This window comes from Micromys minutus, assembly GCF_963924665.1.
Source record: "Micromys minutus genome assembly, chromosome: 28".
Classification (NCBI taxonomy): domain Eukaryota; kingdom Metazoa; phylum Chordata; class Mammalia; order Rodentia; family Muridae; genus Micromys; species Micromys minutus.
Genome location: NC_137963.1, coordinates 9,555,588 through 9,583,207, shown reverse-complemented (window position 1 = coordinate 9,583,207; position 27,620 = coordinate 9,555,588). Strand labels below are relative to the sequence as shown.

The 27,620-nt window shown below is 45.5% G+C and overlaps 1 protein-coding gene across 5 annotated transcripts in view; it reads right to left on the bottom strand.

The window, feature by feature from the left end:
* CDK5RAP2 (CDK5 regulatory subunit associated protein 2) overlaps positions 1-27,620 on the bottom strand; it is a 165,015-nt gene that overhangs the window by 100,272 nt on the left and 37,123 nt on the right. For 4 of the 5 annotated variants that reach the window (XM_080940011.1, XM_080940013.1, XM_080940012.1 and 1 more), the window contains exons 7-12: positions 26,135-26,289; positions 20,684-20,846; positions 19,687-19,728; positions 18,760-18,879; positions 16,190-16,282; positions 11,083-11,301 (exon numbers count right to left, since the gene is read on the bottom strand). In XM_080940011.1, coding sequence (XP_080796137.1) covers positions 11,083-11,301; positions 16,190-16,282; positions 18,760-18,879; positions 19,687-19,728; positions 20,684-20,846; positions 26,135-26,289 — 792 coding nt within the window. The remainder of the gene's footprint in view (positions 1-11,082; positions 11,302-16,189; positions 16,283-18,759; positions 18,880-19,686; positions 19,729-20,683; positions 20,847-26,134; positions 26,290-27,620) is intronic. The other variant, XM_080940015.1, reaches the window with a different exon arrangement.

Genomic DNA, 27,620 nt, shown 5'->3' with positions numbered 1-27,620 from the left:
TAACTTTAGTGACTGTCTACAGTGGTAAGCACCTTACTGTCCCAGCATGGTAAATAGTGCTCATAGAGACTAATAGAAATGGACAAAGATTTATATCATTTCTAATGCTGATACTGAAAACTAAGATAACATGGCTCCAAATTCTGTATTGACTGAATTGTTGAGGTCAAACGTGCTTTAAAGTACTCCATATCATGCGCTCTCTTTAGGCAATACTTCCAAATCACAAGCCAGTTTTATTGAATTGCCAGAACAGGGTCTAGCTACTCATACAGTCAGCAATGAGAGGAGGCTTAAAGCAGAGACTGGCGACAACAGGAGGATGTGTGTGCTAAGGTGGCCTTGAGGAGGAACAGCTGCCATGGCAACACAAAGACAGCCATTGACTCATGCTCTCACTACCCATGGAGTCACAGTAAACGTTAAGGAGCGGCATGGAGATGACATGTCTTGCTGAGGCAAAACAATCAGATCTAAAAATTGATTACCTTGGAAGTTCTCCCATATCCCCTTCAATACTCAAGGGCTGTCTAAATAGCTTTTCTTAAATCACTGCTTAACTGCTAAACAACTGTCGATGACATTGGACAGAAAAGTTGTGTCATGAGGGGTGCGCAGCCCATGAAGGAGCTTCGGGCTCTCAGGTTAAATGGAAGGATGGAAGACGCACTAACACTATGGCTGAGTCTCAGTAGCTGTGTCTTCTCCCTCTTGGTAAAGTAGATGACATGAAGAACCTGGCCTTAGATCTCCGTGGATAAGAACTCCCAGATCCGGCCCTGACAGCCCGTCCTACACTGAGTTCTCCTGGGATGTGTACAGACCGAACCATACAGAGAGTCACAATACAATTTCGTGAAAACACGTATCAGAAGCTTTTGAGTCCTTCGTTGTTGCTGTCACTGTTAATGAAGCCGCCGGTATCTTCTTCCTTAGGGAGATTTATACAAAAATAAGGGAGTCAGTCCTCCTACAGGTGCAGGTCTCATGGGTCTGAAGTGGAAAGTAGAGAATTTTGAACTTGGGTTTTTGCTCCCCAGGTAACAAAGAAGGACCAGTGCATATTTGGACACTAATCTGCTGAGCAACTCTCCCATGGAGAAGGATCAGAAGAAGAAAGGGTTGACACTGCAGGAGGGGAATTCAGCCCCTCCTCTCAGCATCTCCTTCCCAACATAGCATTCACCAGGTTCTCAATTAAATCCCTAGCTACATTCTTCCCTGCCACGTGGAGCCAGTAACTGCAGAAGACAACTCTGGAGTGAGCATCCTATTCATGGCTCTTCTGGTGGGCACTAGCCAGCCTCAGCTTGTCTCAAAACAGTCCCTGTCGCCCACTCATTTCATTAACACATTTTCCAAGTGCTCTGCCTGTCTGCACTCGGACCCTTCCACCTGAGCATGTGTCACCCCCTGTGGCCCCCCAGAAAAAACCTAGATGGAAGTAGCAGGCCACCTTCCAAGGTTCAGCCGTGGCATCAGCACTTCTGGAAAGCACTGCTTGATGCAACAACCTCCCTATGTGTGAAGCCTAAAGAGCTCAGAAATTTACAAGTAACAGGATTTAAAATGTCACTAAGCATACTAAACAAACACAACAAGCAAAAACCCTCACCCAACCTAATCTCCTAACAAGAATTCTCTTATGATAAATTCTGAAGCTATCAAAATGGATAAAATGCCTACTAATTCAAAAGAATATTTTTTTTAAGTGTTAACAAAAAAGCTAGAGAGATAATGGCTCTGCAGGTAAGAGGACACAGTTCTCTTCCACAGGACCCAAGTTCGGTTCCCAGCAACCATGTCAGATGGCTCACAAAAACCCTGTAACTCCAAATTCAGAGGGATCCACTTCTGGCTCTGTGGGCATTGCGCTTATATGAACATACCACACACAGACACACACACACATACACACACACACTCACTGTCAAATTTTTTTCTTTAAAAATATGTAAGTGAGATCCAAGGGCATATAGGTAAACAATTAAAATTAGAAGACAACAGACAATATAAATGAGAAATTGTGAAAAAAAATCAGAATTTTTTTAAAAAGAAATCAGATAAGCCTAAATAAGCTTTAACAGATAGACTGAGCAAAAGAAAGAACCCTGGTGCTAGAAAATAGATCTGAAAATATCACGTTCAGACAGAAAAGAGGAAGTGTGAGGCAGAATGAGAGGTATTTGAGGTCGAATGTCTGTGTAAAATGTCTGACATTCCCAACATGGAAGAAATAAAGGTAAGGGGGCACAGAAGAAGTACTCCATAGGGAAGAGAAAACTTCCTAATAGTAGGCAAACCATGGACATCCCGATTTAATGACCCTATAGTAGCTAGATAGATAGGATGAAAAAGAAATCCTAAGAAGTAGAAGTACCCTGTGATATTGTCGTACCATTCCCTTGCAAAATAGCAAAACGACTTTGACTGTTAAATTAATAATGACATCTATTGGCTGATAACCAGAGCTCGGGGCTAGGACCTAGAGCTGTGGATCTCAACATGTTGGTTACAACAGATATTTATCTGCTATTTACATAGTGCCATCCCTGAGCTCATAGACCTGGGTTCTATGCGAAAGCAGGCTGAGCAAGCCAGGGGAAGCAAGCCAGTAAGTGACATCCCTCCATGGCCTCTGCATCAGCTCCTGCTTCCTGACCTTCTTGAGTTCCTGTCCTGACTTCCTTCGGTGTGGAAGTGTAAGTTGAATAAATCCTTTCCTCCCCAAACTGCTTCTTGATCATGATGTTTGTGCAGGAATAGAAGCCCTGACTAAGACAGATTCCTAGACCAACTTCAAACTCACTATGAAGATAAGGATGACCCTGAACTTCTGATTTCTTCTCCAAGCCCAGGGATTACAGGTGAGCACTATTACACCTGGCTTACAGCACTGTTTTGTTTTTGTTGTTGTATTTTTTTTTCTTCCAGACTGAGCCCAAGAAGCCCTAGGATTAAGAACATCTCACCTTGGCTGACGACTACAGGAGTCATATAACCACATGTTCTTGGGCATCCCCAGAAATGGACTCAGCAGGTATGGAGATGAAGAACACAGAAACCTCTCTTTGCTTTTAATTCATAAGGAAGAAGTCTTCAGCACCCGAGGTGCAGCTGCTCTATTTGCCGTGAGAACAGGGTTGAGTCAAAGTCTGGAAACCTCAGTCATACACCAGTTCTACCTCACTCCTCAGTGAATACTGCATCCAAGTAGGACGCTGTCCCCTAGGCCTCAGAATTTCTGCACAAATGGGCAGTTTTCCTTTGAGATTTGTAGGCACACTCTGGGCCAACATTGGGCAGAGTACTTCCTTTGCATATCGGAATCTCTCAGAGCAGGTAGGTTGGTTTCAAACAGTGGATTATTTGAAAACTAAAATATTCCTCCAATCTTAACATCACATTAGAAATGAAATCCAGGCCCTCACCCTTCTCCATCCAGAGAATCTGTTTTATCTCTGGCCAGATGGAAAATGAGAAAGTTCTCATCCATCACATTTCAACCTTATCAGGTTTTGCTGTGAGCAAGCATGTCAAAGCCCTCCGTTGTTACTTTTAAATATACAAAGGCAATTTCTTCAAAATCTTAATGAGGCACAGGCATTCAGTGACACAAGGGCAATTTCCAGAATCAGCATGAGATGCGGTTGTAAGCTGTGCACATGGGGCCTCCCTGAGCTTGGTGGAAGCAGTCACAGGAAGGGTGAGACATGTGCTGGGCCTCCTAGCCCACAGAACTCTGCAGCTCCACCCCCATCTCCTCCTAACGCAAAAGCTCATTTGAACAGCAAATGTATCATCTTAAACATCCAAGACAGGAAATGAGGGCTGCAAAGATGGCTCAGTGGCTAAGGATACTTACCAGTCTTCCAGAAGTCCTGAGCTCAGTGCCTGGCACCCACCTCAGGTGGCTGAATAAGTCAAGAATAATCGGGGCAGAGGAAATGGCTTAGCAATTAAGAGTGCCTGTTCTTCCAAGGGACACAGGATCCAATCCCTCTACCCACAGACTGGTTTATAATTCTCCATAACTCCACCTCAAGGGAATCCGGTGCCCTCTTCTTGTCTCTGTGGGCACCAGGCATGCCCATGGTACCCAAGTAGGCAAAACACTGATTAACATAAAATAAAAACTAAAATCTTAAAAGCATCAGATGTCATTGGAATGAGACGGTCCTGAATAGATGGCACACCTAAACTTCTAGCACATGGGAAGCAAAAGCAAGGTGGGTAAGATATTCTACACCAATTCTGTCTACACAGCGAGTTCAGGGTCCGCTTGGGCTACATAGACACTGTCTTTTGAAAATAAAATTTAAAAGGGCCACTGTGGAGCATGGACAAAGAAGCTTAAGCTGAGCAGACTTCTAGGAATAACCACACCGTGTTCAAGGGAACAAGCCTGCACCTCCCCATCCCCACTAAGGCTTCAGTGTACCGGGTTTGCTGACACCCCACACTGTAGCATATTCCCTCCATCAGGAACACATTTCTGCCTCTCCCACCCCCATGTCGAGGCCTACCCCTGTGAAGCCTCCCTTCTTCCCCTTAGCTCCCCGCCCACACAGAGCTCCATGCTCTGTTCCTTTCCATCCATTCTGCTATCAGCGCTGAGCATACTGTATTTTACACTGCTGTCTGGACTTCCATCACAGTCGTCCAGGAGTTGCCTTCAGACAGTGTGTCAGACTTGACTCTGCCTACTGTATCCAGTTCCCAGAACAGAGCCAGCGGAGTGATAAGCAGTGGTGACAAAGTCGCTGTCTTGGTGGCCCATGAAGACCACAGCAATGCATCAGAAAATGAAAAGGCCAGCCTTGTAAAGTAGCTTTTAATCAACAACCTTACAAAGTGCTACTGGGATGTCCGAACCTCCCTAGCCAAGGGCACTCTGATGTTTTCTCCAAGGGGCCAGTCAGCTGGAGAGAAAGACAAGCGCGCTCCTCAGAACAGAGATTACTGTTGATCCAATGGACTCCAGTGGATGGTGGTCTGACATTCGACACCCGAGCAAGCACTTGGAAAATGCAGGAAAATGGGGGAGAATTAAAACGTGTTGGCACAGAGAGTGACTATAACTCAGGACTAGAAAACATAGGATGCTTTTTCTCATATATTACATCTCATTACGCATTTGTTTAATGCTAACATACAAAGGATCCACATCATTTTAGAAGGTGAATGTTTTTTTTAGAAAAAGTCAGTCAGTGGCTTAGAGCTTAAGCATTCCTAAGAAAACTCCGCTCCAACCAAAACCCAGTGCTGGTGCCCACTTCTATAGGGACACCTTAGTGACCACCATGACACACCAGACATCATGGAAGGTGCTATAGCCTTGAAACAAGCCCTACTGGGCAGGTAAGAAATGGCCAACACTGTTCAAACAACAATGGAACTCAGTCCATCTTTCTCTTACAAAAAGCTGGCATTTTTAAACTTTAATTATATGTATGATGTATGCACAATGAGTGAGTGAGAGAGAGGGTGTGTGTGTGTGGGGTGTGTGTGTGTGTGTGTGTGTGTGTGTGTGTGTGTGTGTGTGTGTGTGTATCCAGTGGCACAGATGCTGTGTTAAGACAGAGGATAACTATAAGAGTGTTTTCTTTCTTCCCCGTCTGTGCTGGTTCTGTGGGTGGAGCGCAGGCTGTCAGGCTTGTGCAGAAAGCACTTTCACCCTTTGAGCCATCCCACCAGTCCAGAAACTGCGATTTGCAAAAACACAACCTCCTACTTGGTTCATTTAAACTGCACATTATGCTACAAGGACATCAGCTCAAAACATTTCACATGTGATTTCAAAACAAAACAAAACGGCAAAAGGACATTTTGAGCTTTGTAAAAGCATCCCGTCTTGGATCTATGATCCTAAGCCTAGGCCTAAGTCACCTTCAAAGACACCATCATCAGATGCTGTGTATTGACTGAGGTTCTCAAGATGTACTAAATGCCATCCCCCATTTCATTTGGGGCTACCTGTAAATAAGTTCCATAAGATTTAGAGGAAATCAGGTTGAACTGCCCCAAAATTAAATCTATTCCTGGTAGATGACGCAGGATTTTGCCAGCTGGGTGATAGTAACAAGTTTAATTAAAGTTTTGGCTTATAGCCAGCAAACGAATCCCACAGAGCTAAGTGCCCAGGTACTGAAGCACACACTTGTCAGGGCAGCAGATGACAGGACCTGTGACAGATGCAAGCACTATCAGACAGTCTAGGGACTATAGCTCAGCCACAGTCCAACACAGGCCGCTGTACAACAAAGCTTCACTTACTCTTGTTCCTCACCTGCTTGGAATAAAACGGAGAGCCTGAGCCAGACATCAAATCACCCACACACAGGAGCAGAAAGTGGGGGTGAGGGGGAAGAGGCTTAAGTCTCTGGGCCAAACAGAGTGTTTAAATCAGGATGGAAAGACCATAAACATCAAAGTCCCCTCCCTGTCACAGTCTACAGAGGTTACTTTAACTGCCACAGTCAGGATGCTGAACTGGGAATACTTGTTCCTGCTTCCTTAGAAATGGCTTCTGGATTTGCTTTAAGTGCTACGGGTCCCTCTGGTGGCAAGGAGGCATATATCAGGATACAGAAGACCTATCGGCCACCATCAACTTTTGGCCTCTGTTAGATCCCCACAGTAAAATTAAAGCTGGTATTCACTAAAGCCTGCCCAATGCAAGCACTCGGTAAATGTGCATGGAATAAACAAAAGCACTAATTAGAGCACGTGCACACTGTCTGCAATCAGAGCGCTTACAGCCAACATGAGAGCTGACCCTCATGGGCACTCTCGGTCAGGCACCTCGAGTCCGCTGGTCTCTGATCCAAACGGCTTCCACTAAAGGCATTGTCTCCGCACACACAATGAGCCAGAAAACACATGCTCCTGGTGTGGGCATCTGAGAGAGTGAAAGCACTGGCCTGCTATCAGGAATCAGAGAATGTCAAACAAACTCAGTCTGTTTGCTAAGGGTCCTCTGTGTGGACTCTAAGTTGGGGCCTATGTAAAAACAGGGCTGCAGGATTTCCAACTTATTTTCAAGTTCAAGCGAACAGAACAATGAGAAACAACTAGAGCCAGTCCCAGAGGCTGAACGCCTCGGTACTTACAAACCCAGTGGCCTGCACAGACCTGCTTTGACTGAAGGGACTATTGTTGAAGGCCCTGTAACTGTGCAGTTCTCTGTGTGAAAGCCCACAAGGCACAACTCTTCCCTTGGGTCCCAGTGCCTGCTGAAGTTGGCCTTTATCTTAAGGTGTTTGTCTCCCAAGCACTCGTTCCCCTTGCTGCCAGGAAGTGCCAGCGGAGTCGGAGGTCTACTGCTTCAGCCACAGAGGACGCCACAAAGCTTTACCATCTTTGCTAGGGTTCCAAAGCCCTTGCCATCTTTTCCTTTGAAATTCTGATGTCTTTACCACTATTCCTAAGCTCATTTAACTGTATAACTTTATATACACTACAACACATGTTTGAGAAACACTGAGAGGAACAAATTACTTTTTAAAGCTTCAAATAACCAGAATATTGTGAACTGGTTTTCTTGAGAATACATTATGCTGGTCTACAGAAAACACAGAATATAAAAATCTTTCTGCCAAATGCACCATATCCCTACCTACGGTTGGTCTGCCAACACTACAATGTACTATCTTAGGCAAAGTTCTGAATTTACAGACCAGATCCCTGCCACCTACATATCACTGTCTAGGTGACCATGAACAAGCCATTTAACTTTCGAGGCTCAGCTCATGTGTAAATTAGAGTGCTATTCTCTGGGCCCAAACATGAGGCTGTGGCCACACACGAAGCGGCTTCACAGGGGCAGGCTCTGCACCTAAGGGCCAGGTCTGCGTGCTGCCCTCCACCATGGCATCAGCTGTTATTTCAGAGGAGTCGAAGAGGGAACTAAGTGTAGACAGAGAACAAAGCCTGAGCTTCCAATATTTTTCTTTCCAATATTCTTTTCCAGTCTATAGAACACAGTAAAACCTGTGAGTGTTCAGGAAACATCTAACACTGGATATGACTGTCTTCACAGTAAGGTCTGAATGTACAAGGCCGGCTAAGAATATAAAGGCCACCAAAGAAATATAACAACTAAGCACCAAAACCCAATCATCCACTCAATAAAGGGGTTCAAAAGAAGACATAGGTCAATACATACATGAGAAAGTATTCAACATTCTTAGCTATTAGGGAGACACAAATTAAAACAGCTCTGAGAACTCACTGCATCCTAGCCACAATGGTTATCATAAAACAAACAGAAAACCACTAACAACAAGACAAACGCTGGCGAGGACTCAGGGAAAGGAATTAGAGCCTTAGTTCCTCTGTGGAGATGGAAGCATGTCATGTGCAACCACTATGGGCATCAGTCTGAAGGCTCCTAAGAAGCTGAAAACAGAACTGTTGTGCAACCCACTCTTAGGTATGCATCCGCAATACTCAAAGTCAACCCAGCACAAAGATGCTGGCCCACCCATGCTCACTGCTGTACCATTCATAACATCCAGGAAATAGAGCCAAGCTGATGTCTGTCCAACATCTAAATAGATAAAGAAAACCTGGCCTATATGCTAAGACTGACTGAGAAATGTCTCATATATTTGATCACTTGGTCCCCAGCAGGAAGCTCTGTGTGGCAGTACGTTTTGGACAGGTTATGGAATCTAGGCGGTGGAACCCTGCTGGAAGAAGTACATCACTAGGGGCCAGTTTTGAGGTTTTACAGCTTCTTCTACTTTTTTGCTTCCCGTGTATGAATGGAAAATGTGACCAGCCAGCTTCCTGCTCCTAATACTATTGTTTGCTTAACTGTTGCTATGCCTTTCCTACAACAACAGACTCTATCCCTTTGGAACCATAAGCCAAAATAAAACCCCTTACTCCTTCCTCTAAGTTAATTTGGATCCTGGTATTTTATCACAGCAACTGAAAAGTAACAATACATACACAAAGTAGTGTTCTATGAAACTGTGATATTGTCAAGGAAATGGACGGAACAACAACAAAGAAGCAGTATGTTAAGCGGGATAAACCAGCCTCAAAAATGCAAACACCACAGCGTTGGGGGAGACTCGGGTAGTAGAGTGCTTGCCTGGCCTCACACCACACACACTGGACCAGTCATTTTCCTTAGGAGCCTCCTGTAACCTGCCAGCCACTTCAAGCCTCTGCTTCCTGTGCCAGTTATGTTCCTCTCTCTGCTCTGGACGTGCGTCCGTGACTAGCACAGGGCTTACACAAGGCAGTCAATGAGGCTCAGTTAGGAAGGCATTTTTATTTTTGAGAGGGCAGAAATAGAAGCCACTGAGAGGTCTAGGGTTCTGTCTGTGTCAATCCAAAGCAGTATCAGTAACAGCTGTTGAGGGGAGACATTCTCAATAATTAAAGAACCTACTTCATCAGCAAGCTGGTAAGATATGCATGTTTCCTCCTATCGCCACGAAGCAAAGTCAGTGCCTCAGCGTGCCTCCCCAGACGGTATGTCCATCATAGAGTGTAAAGCATCCTCTTAAGAGGGATACAACTGACTCCTAGACTGTAACCAAGAATTAAGTACTGATGGCAAGAAGGTGAAATGTGTTGGCAAGAATAATGAAACTGTCCAGACAACTGTAATAGAAACAACCCCAGTGAAACACCAGAAAGCTGTGTGTTCCAAGACAGCTCACTCAAGGTAGGCATTTAGGGACACAATGTTGTTTTGGCCCTGCCATGCCATTATGACAATACTGTTTTCTGTGGGCACCTGCTCACCACCCTCTAAACGTGTGATTCTTAAGGAGGCTGCCAGTAATGGTATACATGTTCACACACACATCTGCCAACGAGAATAGTACATGACCCAAGCTGGGAGTCTCAGAACCTCACTGTGGCTGGACTGATGGGAACACAGCAGAACAGTACATTATGTCTTCCCTTTCCTGCAGTCAACAGAAAAGCAAAGCTTTAGAAATCACACCAGGCATTCCGATCAGCATCTAACCTGTAGGAAACAGGTCTTCTATCAGGATACATCAGCCTAGCCTATTACAATCTCTCTGGTGGCAGCGCACACCGTGACACCCCTCTGGACTCTTGACAACCTGGAAGTACAATTAACCTACATAAAATGTTTGCACTGTGTTATAGCTCCATCACTCCTCAAAGCTTATCCAAGATGTCTGGTGAGACAGTGTCTGCACTCACGGAGATGTTCTCTGTGGCATCATTTAAACAGCCAAAATGCCCAAGCCAAGAAAAAAAAAAATCACTAAAGACCCATGTGGAAGTTCTCAGTGAAAGGAAGGGCCAGTCACCATGCAGTGCTTTGTTCTATAAGACATGGACGGTACCTAAGCAATGTGAGTGATGTCAAACCACAGAGCAGTGATCAGTCTGCGACTGAACAGAGAGGTCAGGTGCACTGGAGATGAAGAAATGCTGACAGGAATGGCTGTTGCTTCACTGAGGTGGTACAAGTGTAGCTAATGGTTCCTTCTCTAAATCTCCATTCTAGCTCTCTGAACATTTCTTGAAATACATATTGCAACATACAAATGTCTGTACATCACTCGCTTCCTCAGTGCTGATGAAAGCAAGGCAGCATGAATTTTCATACCCCACCAAGAGGCAGGGGTAATTGTGGGCTCTCCTCTGAGCGTCTTCTCTGACAAGTACCCATTCCAGACTCTGGAAGGTGACTCCTAACACAGAAGACATGACCACTTGAGCTTCACCCTGCTTGATGCACCAAGGCTGTACACATAGATGTGACTCTCAGGAGAGATTCAATTAAAACAGGCTGAGTACTCAAGCTTAGATAGAATTAGAATTTAATAGTGTACCAAAGTTAGGAAGAATTTTTAAATACTAACATACTAATACCTAGTGTTGAATAAAGCATAGTCTAAAAACACAGCACAATTCGTCCGGAGAGCACTTAGATAGTTATCAAGTAGTCTTCTCTCAGGTTCTCTTAAGTCTTTAACCTTACCTCCTCCCCGCATTCATCTCCCTGTAAGGAGAGAGGGTCGCTGGCCCCATCCCTGATGCAGCACTCACAAGGACACCAGGACAGTAGGAGGCACTCACGTGGATGGTTCGGGCTCCTCTGTTCCCCTCTCGGTGGGCTTCCTCCAAGTCCCGCTCCAGTCTCAGCTTCTCCTTCTTCAGGTCATTCAACTCCTGGGTGACCTTTTTAACATTCCTGAGCAGCCTGTGGTTCTCAGTACTCTTTGTGACGTTTTCCGAGTGCAGCTTGGCCAATAGGGCTTCCTTCTCTGCCAGTGCAGCCTCACAGTCCTCAGATCCCTGGGAGGGAGGGAGAGCAGAGGGATGTGGTTCCACATGTCAGTCAACAAACCAAGACGACCTGCTGTTTCGCCTACCACCAGGGAGGAGGAAAAATGGGCAGCATTCAGTATCCAGGGCCCAAGGAGTAGCATTTTGGGAAAACCCAGGACAAAACGTAGGTTGTGGTATTGTTGGTAAAGAAGGAAAGCCCACAGTGCTGTCAAAGAAATACAAGAGGGAAAAACACAAACTGTTAACAAAGCTAACTTCAATGCTGTGGGAATATAGCTGACTTTTCTGTTGCTCTGGAGTTTCTAATATTTTAAGGTAACTGACCATGTTACTTTTATAATGGTATCAAAACAATTTAATTAAGTAACTTTAAAAGGGTAGAAAATGATGTTTGGAGTGTAGCTGCTAAGTCACTTGCCTAACATTCCTGAAGCCCTGAGTTCAAGCCCTGACGTCATAATCAGCCAGTCGATAGTAGTCAGAAAATGAAGGAAAGGATGACAGGCAGTGGGGGGGTCCTAACGCCAGCAATATTGCTCTTCGTTGACTCACACACAGAGGCATACACAGAAGGAGGAGGCAGCCGGCAAGGCAGCAAAGTCTACTTTGAAAGACTTATGTCAGAGTTCAAGGACTACATGTATCAAGACTATTTTTATTTCGTTAAATAAAATTACCTGAGAAAATATTTATGCAACACACAAAAAATTAACAAAATGTTTTAAAACACCAACAATAAAAACAATGAACTGAAGTAAGTTCTCAGTTTCAACATATGCTTGTTTAAATGGGATTATCTGGTGTTAGTCAGCTTGTTTTGAAATGATACTCTTCCTTAATACCTCTGTAAGACCCAGGAATATATAAGGGACTGTGAATTAACATTGCGACCGTGTCTATACCTGGGATACAAGAGGAAACTGGTACCAATGTCAATGTTAGTGCTTACAAAAGCTCAAGAAGCAAAGGCCAACAATGGCTGGGAAATGCTTGTCATCAACAGCAGCATAAACCACGCCCAGAAGTAAATGATGCCCAGGGCTGCTACTGACTGGTCTGTCATCAGATTGCCATAATTAAATGTGGAATTCCAAGGATTCCCGGCCTGTGATGTTCCCTGGCACAGCACCACTCACCCTCACCAGGGAAGACTAATTAACACCAATAAACTGGCAAGAATGAAAAGGCGACGACTAACTTCAAAGGGGACGCTAGAGACAGGCATCAGTTAGGGGCTTGTTAGACATACTTATTGTCCACAGTGACCAAGTGCAGAGAAGATGTTCTGCAGATTATTACATGAATAATGATGGCAAAGCTCCTGAAAAATCTCACCTCAAAGACCTCACATACACACACACACACGACTCATCTCATAAAAACACTTTCCACATTAAATTTTCCTTAAATGGCCCTTTGAAAACGTTCCCTAGAGTGCTCTTTACCTTTTCCTGAATGATGCCCAAGTGCCAAATATTTGGCCCAATTACACATGGCCAGAAAGTAAAGGCCAAATAGAAAATTGGGCAAATTATCCTTGCTCACTATAAAAGGATCCAAATGCTCTAGACCAGTTGTAGCTGTGTGACTTGGGAGGTGCTACCTTGGAAGGCTGACTAAAGAGAGATGCTGAGACACATACAGGAGTGGACAATTCTTTCAAAATGAACATTTAAGAGTTTGAGAAAATCTACACTATGCTCCCATGGACAGAAGGTTAAAGTTCTATAGAACATGAAATATACAACGGCCCAGTGCACATCTGTAGTCCCAGATATTTAAGAGGTCAAGGCAGGGTGCCCCCCAATAGGCTTATAGGTAGTAATACTATTTGGAAACTATGTGGCCTTGCTGGATTAGGTGTGGCCTTGTTAGAGGAAGTCACTGAGAATGGACTCTGGGGTTTCAAATGATTAAGCCAGGCTCAGCGGCTCAGAATCTCTGCATCATGTCTGCTCATCTGGAGGTAGAGCTCTGCTACCTCTCAGGACCATGTCTGCCTGCCATGGCGATAACGAACTAAACCTGTAGGCCAGCACCATTTAAATGTTCCTGGCTGTGTAAGAGTTGCTGTGGTCACGTGTCACTTCACAGCACTCGTAATCCTAAGACACTGGGTAGCATACAAAAACCCCAAAATCTTTTTTTTTAAGAGAGAGAGAGGTGGGCGGGGTGGGGAGGTGGTTCGGTTTGTCCGGTGCTTTCTCTGAAAGCATAAGGGCCAGAATCCAATCCCCAGCACCCACATAGAGGCCAGAAGCAGCGGTACATGTCATAAAGCAGCACTAGGAAGGTAGAGACAAAAGGACCCCTGGGGTTTACTGGCCAACCAGTCTAGCCAAATTGATGAGCTCTGAGTTCAGCAAGAGACCCTGCTTCAAAAATAAGACGGAGAGATGGAGGAGATATAAACCACTTGCCTAAGTTTTTTTTTTTTTTCTGTGTATGCATGTATGAGTGTATAAAAGCAGCAACAGAGAACGTATTGAGAGGTGAGCTTGCTGGTAATTTCTATTACCTTCTTTCTACTACTTTAAGGATAGAAATTATTTCAAATTTTTTTCTTCAATAAGAGATTTTACTTTTACACCGGGAGGAGAATGCCACTTCTAATCCAGAAATAACTTTAAATGGCCAAGACAAGTAACAGGCAGCCTACACTGTAATCTGCGCTCAGCTACACCTGTGATCTGAAGTCGAGTCTGTGAATCTGTAGCTTGGCAGCCATTCCAGGAATTTAAATATCTCCTGTTGCTGCTTCATTGTCAGGGTCGATGGTGGAACTCTTTGGGGCTTGCCTTTTTTTTCTTTTTATCTTTTTTTCTTCTTCTTTTTGATTATGTGTATGTGTGTATGTCTGGAAGTGATCATGTGGGTAAAGTTGTCCACAGAGGCCAAAAGGTGTCAAATCCCCTGGAACTGGAGTTGAAGGTCCAGGGGATTTTCTGTCCTTCCTGGGTACTAAGAACCAAACTCTTGCACCATGTAAGAGCTGCGAGTATTCTTAACCACTGAGCCATCTCTCCAGCCCCCAACGGCTTTTAAACTCAGGCTGCAATTAGTTCAACACAGCATAGCCCACACGGGTCCTTTTACATGAAAGAAGCACACTTAAAAGTCTGCACAACACTGGGACTACATACACCTCAGTTGACTCACTGATATAAACATGCAGTGAAAACCCATTTACAATCAGAGCAGTACAAAGGCTGGGCTTTGGACACAAACTGCCATTCTAGTCCTGCCCCCACAAACTCAACAGGTCAAAAGCATGCCTCCTCTTTGATGAAAAGCCAAGAGACTTTCTGAGACCTGCCAATCTGATGCACAACTCAGAGAGTGTTAGTAAGGCCAGGTTTCTGTGGACTGCAGGACGGCACACAGGACCGAGCCCAGTGCTGTCACTGTGCGACCCCACTGTGCATGTGTTGCATTTTGATCAGGATGAACGGTTATTAAATCACCAAATGCATGTCATATGTCTAAGTAACAGCTAAGCTCATAAGGCTGACTTCTTTTCTTCAAGTCCCCACATAACAAGAAAAAGTAAACTACACTAAGGCTCACAAGGATGTCTGGACTCTGGCTATCAACAGCCAGCATTTCTTTTCTTAAGCAATGGAAAATATTGATGGTTTTCCAAAGAATTTGGCCTTTAAAGCTTGTTATTTTCTAAGCAAGGGGGAAATGGTGTAAAATGTAAGCTCAGCTCCGTTTCATCATCTACTGTCAAAACAGAAGAAGAAGCAAGTCTGAGATCTCAAAGGCAGAGACTGTCTATGCTGCTAGCATCCCATGATTTAAACCAAATTACTGCAATTATTCTTATTGTGAGCCAAAACTCTGCAACAGATAAGGCAGGAGGTATGAATCTTGGAAGTCACACAGCCCTAAATCAGACTGGTCTTCTTAAACAACAGAAGCGGCCTTGGTGCAGGAGTGAGAAGGGAGCGTATGCAGGTACGGACTTAACTTGGGGCTGGAACGTTGCTGACTCCACATCAGTAATAGACTTACATAAATTGTGTAGGTAAACTGAAACATGGGAGGAAAATAAGTCAATAATTATTGAAATAATTAAAAGCACAAAACTAAAATCTGGAAAAGACAGGGATTGTCATGAGGAGTGGGCAGGAGGCTTGAAGAACCATGTTATGGGCATCAATGAGATCAAAGGCATCAAAGCCTGGACCACAAATTCAGAAAATAGCAGGAAGGAAGAGGCAGCCAGAGAAAGGGAGCAGAGGACTCCTGGGTGTGGAGCGCCAAGGGCCCTAGAGTCAAACCCTGGCCCTGTCATTCACCAGTGTTGTGATCCTGTGCACATCGTATTTCTCCTCCTGGAGTTCCTCAACAATTAAACTAGGATATGAACAGTATCTACTTCAAATGTTATGTAGGTAAAGGAGGTAATCTACTGCAAATACGTAGCATGGCTGGGTACAAGGCAAGTGTTCAACGAATGCCTGCTATTACTCATAACTGCTGAATTTAAATCCTGCCTATACCATCTGCTAGCTGTGAGAGTGAGTATGTTACATACCCTCAACGAGCCTCAAAAACCCTCAAAATACAATGGCATGATCATTATTTTCTTCAAGGATGTGACGATTAAATGAAATACTCTATATAAATGTTAAAAGTAAATTCAGTAGTCCCAACCCCTGAGTAGCTGTCTTCATCACCATCACCAACACACTGAGAGGCCTGAGAAGCTTCCAAAACTAGTGGAGGAGAACCTCTCTTTAATTACATATACTCAACCAATTCTAACACTGAAGACCAATCGTGGTTCCCCTTATTGCAAACCCCCAGGTTCCCTTCAGCTGCAAAGTCCAGGCCTCTCTTGGAATGAAGACCTGAGAGACCCACTTTCACTAATGAAAACTCTTACCTCAAAACTGGGGACCTGGGTTTTCAAGGGAGCCTCTCTGCCTTTGGTGGAGTCAGCAGTGAGCTCTTTGATTGTGGAATTAAGTTCTTCAACCTGGAAAAACAACAAATGGTGGCCACACGTGTAGCTGGACTCCCCTTCCCTGACCTCTAGTGTTTTATAGACACAAGCTCTGAGTAGGATTTCTGATTCTGCCATTTGTTAACCAGGTGGCTCAGCCTCCCTGAGACTGAATCCCCTCACCTGTTGCCATGGTCCACATAGAGTCAGAGTATGGCCCCCCATGTGCCTATGTATCAGAGCCTCCATGGGGTGATCTTAGAGGAAGTGGGCCTTCAAGAAGTGAATCCTAGTGAGAGGTCCTTGGGTCAACTTGGAACATGCTCGTAGAAGGTTCTGGAGTAGCCCAGTCTATTAAGCTTCATCTGACAACATGATCTGACCCTCTTGCCTGCTACCTCTCACTAGACTTCATCAGAAGCTGACCACATCAGAGTGTGTGATCTTGAACCTTCAGCATCAGAAAACAATGAGTGAAATAAAACCCACTATAAAGTTTATCCTCTTCTGAAATGTCATTAGAGTAACGAAAAACAGACTAAGGCATGAGAAACCACTCATCCAACTATGGTGTTGCTAGTGATAATGAGGCAATGTGCATTAGCACCAAAATAACAGGCATCGTACTATTACTGTGTCCACTCATACGATTCCCAGGAACTCTGGGTGGCTTTTCCCAAAATCCCACACCTTTCATGCCCTGAGATCCACTATGTACACCCACCTCTATACCTTGGAACTGTCACACTACTGACGCCACAGCGCATGAGGTCTCTCTCCTACCCCAGCGGGGCCCCAACACAGCATACGAATCATAGCTACTATGGTAACAAACCAAATCGCAATTGTAGCTGACACTGCACTCCCTTGGCTTCCCAGCACCAGTTCCTTCCTCTGTGAACACCCCTGCTGTCTTCTCTGTGCATGCCTGTGCCTTCCCTGAATTCATAGCATGGCTTACAGTAGCATCCCTAGCCTCCCTCCTTCCCAGTCTGTGCTTTCACTGAATGTATTAGTCAACTCTCTGAAATTTAGCTCCTGACTAACAAGGACTCCCAAGTCAGCTGGCTTTCCCTCTCTCCCACACTTCAGACTTGGACCTTCTGCCTCTAACAAGGAAGGCCTGCCGTCCTCAGGGCAATGCTCCTGACTCAATGTCATAGTCTACACTCCATGGTCTAAACCTTCTCAGTGTCACAACATAGCCCCTGTCATATAAGGCAAGGCACCTAGAGTCACCTTGACTGTTTCTTCTCTGAATTACTACATCTAATCAGATTTTCCAAATTTATTCCTATTTTCTAACTATTTCTAATCTTTATTTCTTGATATAGACTTCTTCCTCCATTTTGCTTGCAGTGACCTCTGTTCTAACAAAGCCTTTCTTGGCTCTTGCCTAAGCTACCCCATTTGCCTCTACTTTCTACCTCCTGAACCCTCTCTTCAAACATAGCCAGAGGCTCCTCTAAGGTGCAAATGTAGCTGCTACCTCTGCCACCATAGCCAGAGGCTCCTCTAAGGTGCAAATGTAGCTGCTACCTCTGCTATGCAAGCAGATAATATGGTTAGTCCCCAACACCACTGGAACCTCGCAACTTATCAAGATGATCAGGTTTATCTAAATTGTGCCCTTTGTTCCCTCAAACTCCAGACCATTTGTGCTGCCACACACCACATGCTTTGGCCATTGTGTTCTCGGTCTCCAAATTGGCCTCCCATTTACAACTCTTTTCCCACTCATCCCTTCTCACCATTCAGGACTCAGCATCAGTTCAGCATCTCCTCCTCTAAGCAACATCTACTCCCCACATCCACCCTAATCAGGATCAGTTACCTCGCCTCTGTCTGCCCAACCCTGACATTTGACTCAGTTCCAACACGCAGCACTCTGACTTGCGCATCACACAGTAGAGCTGGGTCTCTCTGGCAAGTGAGAGCCTTAGTTTATCCCTGAGATACAAGATTTCAATACCAACAAGTGGTAAAAAGAGAACCATTATCCACCACCTTGGGTGCGAAAGGCAACAAAGCCAGGTGAGCTTTCTGCTTCCCAGCTACAGCCTTGCCTCTCAAAGTCCTTCATCTCAAGTTTCAGCTGTCCTTCAAGACTCGATCTACAGTGTCCTTTAAGGCAGTCAGAAGCCACATGCCTGACTAAGTCTCAAAGGAGAGACTAGAAGTACAGCTGGCCTTTAAAGCCTTGGTACTGAGGGACAAAATGCTGCACAGCTACCCAGTGCTTGTTTCACAGACTTCATGTCCAAATGATTTGTTCATGTATTTAAGTTAACGTACATCTTTGCACCTATGTCAATGGCTTACTAGAAACTTTGGTTCATATTTGCCTACTGACAGCACTGAGGTTTACCACATATCCAGCTGACCAAAGGACCCATTTCTATACTGTCCTAGCACTTACAGACCTTCTGTCTCGAGCTAAGACTTCAGGGTGGGACAGGTAAGCCACAGAAACTAATGGAGAACAATCCCACGTCACTCCTCAGACATACCTCTTTTTCCTTTGACTTTAGTGCCATGGTTAGACCCTGAATGGCTTTATCCCTCTTTAAGCTATTTTTCTTCTCTGTAGCAATTTCTCTTTCCTTCTCTCTCAGGTCCTCCTGAAGTGCCTAAATTAGATTAGAAAAAGATTCACGAAGTTGATGTGTTCCAACCAAAATGCACTGTAAATATATCTTTAAGAGCACACTCAAATGCAGCTATTCTATCTTATTCCTGTCAGCCTGTGATTAATGCTTCCTAGTCGAGCCGAACGCCGTGGCATCAGCTCCCAGTTACTGTGTTACTGCTCACGGCAACAGGGCCGGGCGAAGGGAACGGGATCAGATCGCTTGTGCGCTGACAGGTATTCCTACGGGAAGGACTCCACTGCCTTCTAAAATCTGAATATAGTCACATCAGAGTCTCCGACACTGCACCAGGTTATTAGGGGGGAATAGCAGATCATTAATTCCATTCCTTAATGCTACAAACGCCTGGAGAGAGTTTGGTTTGATGGAGACTGAGCCATACATTTATAGTCCTGAGTTCATGTCTTAAGATAATCGCTACTGCCTCCCTCTGGGCTGTTGTAAGGGTCCGATGAGATGACAGATGTAAAAGTGCTTTCTACACTGTCAGCACTGTATAGATCCAGCTCTTGTGACTAAGGGCCCTGGGAGCCTGGATGTTAGATCAAACAGGAAACCCCCCCCCTCCCCTAGCTATGTGATCATGGGCAAGTGATTTCACCTTCTGTGTCTCAGGTACCACATCTGTAAAATGGGAATGTCCACGGCACAAAGCTAATGCAAGGACCAAGCAACTCCCTCTATGTTGCCTTATGCAATACGAAGAATTATCTGTTACACTCAGAATCCAATGAGAGGCAAGCAGAGGAGAAGTCTAAAATACAGTCTCAAAATGAGTCCACATACCTGGATCCTCTCTTCAAAGTGGTTTCTCTCCTTCTGCCGTTCCTAAGAAAAGGCATTCAAGAGTGAGCTGAAAAAGGAGTGGTGTTCAAGGAGGAGGAGCATCCAAAGGCTTCCCCACAGCCATTAAAATGAGCACCTCATTAACACGAGTGTAGCCTTGTTGGCCCCACCCACAGCCTGACTTGGATGATGGAAGCCAAGTGTGAAGACAGCTGCCCACACGCTTGCTCACCAGTCCCATGGCAGTGCTTCAGAAGAAAGGGTACGGGGCCCGCTAGAGGACAGGGCCTGAGAGCTCCAAACAGAAGGAAGAAGACTGACAACTGCACTGCAAATGGAAAGTGGTAGGACGAAAGAGCCTGCTAATGTCACAAGAACAAGCACACTGCTCCATACGAGAAGTCAAGGCCTTTCCTGAGCTTCTAGAACATACCTGACGTGCATAGGCTGTGCAGCAGCCTCTGCACAAAGAGAATAGAAGGTCAAGGCAGTTTGTCCTGGAGGCTACAGAGTAAAGAGGGGTCCAGGAGATTTGACCCTAACTACTAGCAACTCACTTCTTGGCATCTAGAGAAATATGACCACTCTGAGGCTGATCCTAAACTCAGTCAGGGTTTCCTGAACAGGGTAGTATGTGTTTCGACACCCAGAACCCGTCAGTCCCCTTCCCCCACATCCTCTGATGTTTCACACCAAACATGGCCTCCAGCCTGCCTGCCTCTAACCACAAAGGAAAAATGGACATGAACAATGCACCACATTTTTCACTAAGGAAACCGTAAGAATGAAAAGGAAGCCGGGACAGCAAATAAAACACATGGTGAAATACAGTTGCACGGGAATGGGACTCCAGAACAAAGGCAGCTCCTGCCGCTGCCTCGCACACTGAGAGCTGGGACGTGGAAGTTCCTGTGCAAACGGCACAGACTGAAGAGCGCCCCACTTTCCATGGAGCAGTCTGATGTTCTCCCCCTCCCGCTGTGCCCTGTCGCCTCACCTCAGCGTCTCTCTCCTTTTCTTCCCTCAGAGTGGCAGAAAGTCCTCGGAGTTCTCCAGATGACACATTCTCGTCAGGAGATGCCATCTGAGATTTTTCCTCTTTAAGGCACTGAATTAAAGCTTCTTTGCTCTTCAAAGACAGCTTCAACTCCTCAATCAGTCTGAAAGAGAACAAAATTTAAATATTAATTCTGAGCTGCTCTCTTAGCTCAGTGGAGCAGGAGGAGGTAGGAAACAGGGCCAGACATCTTCAAAGTAGATGTGTCCAATGAATACACATAAACAAAATTGCACTCTGCAGGTCAGAGAGCAAGGAACAGAATTTATGTGACGTTAATGAGTCCCCTTGTCTCTAGCCTAGCCCAGGGACTTAAGAGCTGCACCATCTCTGGTCAAGCCATGGACCTGCTCAAAGACCCTCAGTAGCTCTACTCCAGCAGCATATTGCTAAGCTTTAAGAAATCCCCTCTCCAAACAAAATCTGCACCCCACACCTAAGCAAACAACCAATCAACAGCTGGTTTGGTGGGTATAGATGTAAAAAGCCGGGCTATCTCCCCACGGTTTGCAAACAATGCTTAAAAACAGGCCACATCTCAAGCTAACGGCCGAACTTCAGGACAAGGCATCCAGGCACCCAGCTCTTAAGTCATAACAACTTCAGTTTTGTCCTGATCCCTATCAGCCCACAGCAGCTCACTGACAGCTCACCCCAAAGCTATCCTGTGCCCCTCCATGCCTTTGCACATGTGACCAATACCTTCTGTCCAAACCCGTTCCTATTCGCCATTATAAGCACCAGAGTTCCTTAAACTACATCTGCCATCTCTTGAGTCTAACAGAAACTCTGCCACCTACAACCATAGTGTCTTCTAGAAAATGGGAACATTTCCCTTTCTGGAACCAAACTCGATGTCCTTGGATCAACTGCTCTGTGACCAAGCTAAGTCATTCGATGTCTCTGAGCCTGTGTTTGGACAACTTAAAAGAAAAGTCTACTTCTGACATACAGCTGAACGCAACAAATGGCAGCTGCAATGCTGATTATATGCATGTGTGCATGTTCAGTGTGCAGAGGTCAGAGCTCAGTGTCCAAATGCTTTCCTAAATGGTATCTGTGCCGTTTTTGGCTCTGCTGGGCTACCTGCCTGGCTAGCAAGCCGCAGGAACGCACTTGTCTCCCAGCCTTGAAAAGCTGGGATGCACGTCGCCACACTAAGTTTTCACATGGGTGCTGGAAACCAGAACGCAGGTCCTCGTGCTCACTCGGCAAGCATTTCACTCATGAGGCCATCTCCCCATGTACTACCTTTTAAATCTTCAACACTTAACAGTTTTTCTGGGGACTCTTCTACAAACCCTTCTGTGGCTAAGCCTAGAAAGCAACCCAGTTTTGTAGAAACACGGGGCTGGAGGACTGGTAGAGCTGCCCTCTTAAAGCACCCGACTTCCTTGTCAAAGGCCAGAAGGGAGCCATGGGCAGGAAACACACCTAGCAGTGCAGTGCATCAGAACTCACCAGTGGGATCTGCTTGTCAGCCCAGGAAGCTGGAGGGAGGTGCAATACTGCCCTCTAGGGGTTCTGCTCTGATATAATCACTGGGAAAATGGAGAGCTAAAAGGAACCTAATGTAGATTTAAAATGGAAAGATGGGGGCCAGAACCAGGACGACCAAAGGCTACTGAAGGCCTAGCCCATCTCAGAGCAGCAGTCTTGAACCAATAAGAAGGCACTACGGGTTGCCAACATTTCTGGGCTTTCAAGAAAAGTAAAAATTCACTCTTCCGTGAAATTCAATGTTTTAAATGCCAGCAAGTAATTCAAACTTTTAAAAAACTCTATTCAGCTTGAAGAAAATATACCTATTGCTTACAGCCAACCTGTAGGGCTCCTCAACATGATCACCTTCAGATGCAGAAGACTGAGGAAATTAGAGAAAAAGTCCTGCATGAGAGGGTACTGGGAACCTAGGGACACACTTGGAGAGTGTATCCAAGTGGGGGCCAGACCAGATTCAACAGCGTGTCATGCCCAACAGCAGATTACTCTCTGTGGTCAATCCAGATTCATTCCGTCCGGATGTAACCAACTAGCCCTGCTGTCATGCTGGGCTAAGCTTCTAACTGACTTAAGTGGGAAATCAGCAAGAAGATTTAGTCCCTGGAGATTTACCAAACAGGCAACTCCTGAGGGAAAAATGAAGGAGCAGCTGGTTGCCGGTCTCTGGAAAGTTTAACTGGGACACCTTCATCTCTGAGACTGACATATCTGTAGAGCTGACAAGCCAACTTTCTATACCTGTCAAGTCAAGCCTGTGCAAATGCCAGGAAAACACAGCCTACAGCAGGATCCCAACTTAGCCATCTATATCCACAGAGAACACACCACTTAGACCAGTCCACACCCCTCCTACCAACTGTCCTCTTTCCAAACTAAGCTCAAGCAACATACCCTGATAATCTACACATGTAGGCTTTATACACAAAGTACGCACGCTATGTTCCTTTGCACATACCAACCCTCTGCATGGGCAACTTCTAGGACTCCCCCTAAAGGAATCCCACACAGTCCGGAAATTCATCTGTACAAAAACATCTATCAGGATCTATGGAGCCACCCTTGTCTCTGTAGCTCCAAATCCGTGCCCGGGCATGTATGTCAGGCCTTCATCACTCCTCCCCTCATGTTACCACATCACCCAACATCACCACGAGAACGGTGAGCTCAGTACACCGCTTCACAAAGGAAACCAAGTCCGTAGTCAAATATGTAAACTACTGCCACAACTGTCTGCTTTTGAGTCGGTTCCATTATCTCTTACTTCGTCTAATTTATTAGGTAAATCTTAACACAGATTATGTACTGGGGAAGTGCATAGCAGCGAGGGGCTGGATACAGTCAGAATTCAGACATCCAGGAGAGTATCAGGCAGTGGGACGCCTCCTTCCTTGGGAAAGGTTCTATTGGTCCATTTACACTGAGTTTGTAAATGCTACAGTAACCCAGTGCTCATGCCCTCCAGTCCTTTTCCTTCTGTCCCCGACTCCCACATTCCCACCTAGTAACTTCATTAGCTCATGTAGACAAAGTCTCCCTACCTCACTCCTTTACCCACTGCTGTGTTCAACAGATGGCACACAAAAAGTGTCTGTTGAATAAAGGGCATAGTCATCCAACAGAGCCACTGGAAGAGTGCTTAAGATGTCAGGACTCACACAAGACTGTCCCAGGACGTCTCACAAAACCTTTTCTGAACCTTCTCCTTTTTTCTCCATCATAGGTATCAAGAATTCTCCTTTGTCCCTATGGCCAATGTGGTAGTTTGAATGGAAACGCCCCCATAGACTTGCGTGTCTGAGTGCTTGGCCATAACGAGTGGCACTACTAGGAGGTATGGCCTTGTTGGAGGAAGGGTATCACTGAGGGGGCAGGTTTGGAGGTGCTCCTGTGTGCTCAAGCTGCACCGAGTGCAACACAGACTTACTTCTGCTGCCTGCAGACCACGATGTGACGCTCAGTCCCTTCTCCAGCACCGTATGTGCCTGCGTGCTGCCATGACAACAACTGACTGAGCCTCTGAAACCGTAAGCCAGGCTCAAATGGTTTCCTTTATAAGAGTTGCCATGGTCATGGTATCCCTTCACCATGGACTGGAAACCTAAGACAGTCTCTCAGACATCCTACTAATCCATCTCTTGGCTCCCTGCGCCTAATTTAACTTCTAGAATACATAGTTCTCCCGGAAACACAAGACTATTTGCCTTCTACAGGCTTCCCTGGCAAACAACAGGGAGACTGTTGAACACAACAATGACCTATGAATATCCTGGTGTGGTAGCCCCTGACTGTTCATGAATGGCACCTAGGGGGAAAGTCAGCAAAGGGAAGCCCTCCTCTTCCTAGCAACATGGTCCAAAAAAAAAAAAAAAAAAAAAAAAAAAAAAAAAAAAAAAAAAATAGTGTCTCGAAAAGGGCTAGATGAAGATGATAACTCATTCCCTCCATTAAGGTCTAGGTGATTCAGTGTCTCAAACACATCTATTTCACAGAACAAAACTAAGGGGTCTAGCCTCTGCCCTCCATGCATGAATACACACACACACACCACAAAAATTAGAATTATAAAAAAAGTCTCTAAAACAATGAGCCAAAAGAAATTTGAAAAGGAAACATAGAGACACCTAAGAAAGGCAGCAGCAGAGACAATAAATGCCAGTCATCTGAGCATCTGAAGTGTAGGCACTGAAATGTGGAGACCATAACCACTGGCTCCTCAGCACTGACTCAGCCTTCTCCCACAGAGAATCTCAGCTTTGCTCAGCTGATGTTCAAGCCGTAACTGCAAACAACGTGGCAGACATGAATACTATAACAGGGCACCGAGTCAGAAGAAAAGGCAAACAGCCACAAGAACCTAAATAGCTGGCCAGGGTGATGCTAATCAGCTAGCTGGTTAGGGTGACACACTCCTGTAAATGCTGCACTTGAGGAGGAGGGCAGCAGGTGCGCCAGTGCATCTGTGCCGGCCTGAGCTATTAACTAACTAATGTAGGGGTACCCCGCTTCCCAGAGCACTGAGCAGCTGGGAAAAGAACCACAGGAGCAGTCCTCTGGAAAAGAGCATTCGCTCTGGAGCCATCTCATCCAAACGTAAATGGGGGGCTCTTCAGCCACCTAAGGCACTCTCCAGGATCTCACCCCACCTCCACCTAGAGACCAACAAATAGGGAAAGAGAATCCGAATGGCAGAAGAAAATTCCAACTTATTCCTAATAGCTTCTTGTCAAAAGTCTGGCTGCAAGCCACAGTGGTCATTAAGGATGGCCTAAGAGCCCTCCTGCCCACCCATTATTCCTCTAAACCGACAGCACATGTTTTACTCATTCCGCATTGATGAACTCAGTATTTGGTCTGCAGTGTTCTTCCGCCTACGGCACTGCTTACTTTAGGCCTCCAGCCAGCACTAAACAACATGGTGGAAAATGGGTCACACAAAATTTACTAGTAGTTATGGTGGGGACGAACAACTTCCTGTTCCCGGTGGAAAGAACCACAAGAGAAACTTCCCTCCAACAGTGCCAAGCAAAACTGGGCTTCTCCTGAATGCATGGCTTGTTTTACCTCCTGGGCAATGTGAATCTCAGATCTACAAGATTGTGTTTCCTTTGGCTACCAGGAAGCTACAGCCAAAGGTAAACACTGCACACGTGTACATGGGTCACACCATGAACTTGTCTGCTGACCATCTCTCACCCACCCGCCTCTCCTTTTTTGTCTGCCCCACTCTGATCCCCCATTTTCTGTCTTGCTGTACTGGCTACTTTCCAGAAAGTCATCCCAATCTAGTGAAGAACAGTGACAGGAGGAAAGGGTGGGGGAGGGGAGGGGAAGAGCCTCTTCCATTGCACATAATGAGATGTTACAGTTCCTCAGGGATCAGAGCCAGACCTGTCCTTCTCTTGCAGAGCCAGAGCCATCTCCAGGTCTCCTTCCTGCATCTTCTTCATCGCTGAGAACTTGCTTTCTAAGCTGAGCCGAAGAGCCTTCTCCGTTTCTGTCCCTGCAAAGGCCTTCTCCAGTTCTGCTTGGGCGGCTTTCACATCCTACAGTTAAATTAAATGCATTTGATGCAATTTTTCAATACAATTGGGAACATTTTGAAAGGAAATTAGATTAAAATATAAATATTTATGACTTTTTCTCCGGCACATTTCCCCTCCCTGGATGTACTTATACATGGAAAGAATCAGTAATAAATACATTTGCTAGCCATTTTTCCCTCTTGTATCAGAAGAGTAATGGGCACTTCCAATGGAAAAGACTCAACTCTACAAGAACTGTACTTTTAGTTTTGAAAAATCAGATCAATATTTACAGCTTCAATGAGAACAAGAAGAAATGTGCTTCTCAATACTAAATGTGAGTAAATTCCAGCATCACGCTAATCTTCATGCAAATTCATCCCACAGCCCACCACCCCTCACTGTTTCTTTTAAGGATAATGACTACACAATTCTAAAGTACATTTCTGTATCTCCAAAGTAATTTAGGTGGCGAAAAACTCTATGCTCTTCCTGGGTGCTCAGAGAAGCCACCATGAAAATTATCTTCTAAATCATGTGGGCCATGTCTTTGTTAGGAGAAAAGCCCTGGTGCTCACAGAGGTAACCTGGAGTAGGCCTGTGTCTCCCTCAGATTACATGGCAAACATAAAAGTCAAACAGAAAGGGGATCAAAGGTCACCTCTCCTGCTTGCTTGCTGTGTGTTTTTATCATTTAATCTCTGAGCCCAGGGTTCCTATTCTAGAAAACAAGGGACCCACCATTCCACTGAAGAGCTGCCCTGAGACTGCCAGTCCTGTAGTCCCAGAAGCTAAAAACAGCCACCATCTCTTCCCCTCTCTGTCCCAGCACTGACAGTATCTTCCTTGGAGGCCTATTACCTCACATTCTTAGAGAGCAACAGCAATGCTGGCGTCTGCCCACTAAATGTCAGGCGTGGAAGAAGCGGTCTTAGGTCATACCTGATCCTAACATCACCCTAAAGAGTTCTGGAGTGAGACATGAGAATACTGCAGCCTAAAATGCAGCCAGATCACCTAACAACACCTGTGTGACCTGGAGCACATGACCAGGCCACTCTGTGCCTTCTGTTGCAGCATGTTTTAGAGAGAGAGAGAGCTGGGAAAGGGAAATGGCAGTGGCTACCTCTCAGCTTTCTTGGAAGGAAAGCTAGGAGTGCACACACTGGGCTCAGCAGGGAGCCTTCCTCATAGCTTAGCGTGTGCCCCTTACTGCAGCCAGTGCAGCCAGTGCAGCTGTGCCCAGTTAATACATGCAAGTGCTTCATCCAATGGGATAAAGGCAGCAGACAGAGCAGAAACACAAGAAGTACAAGTGGGACAATGACAAACAACGGGTCTGGATCAAAGAT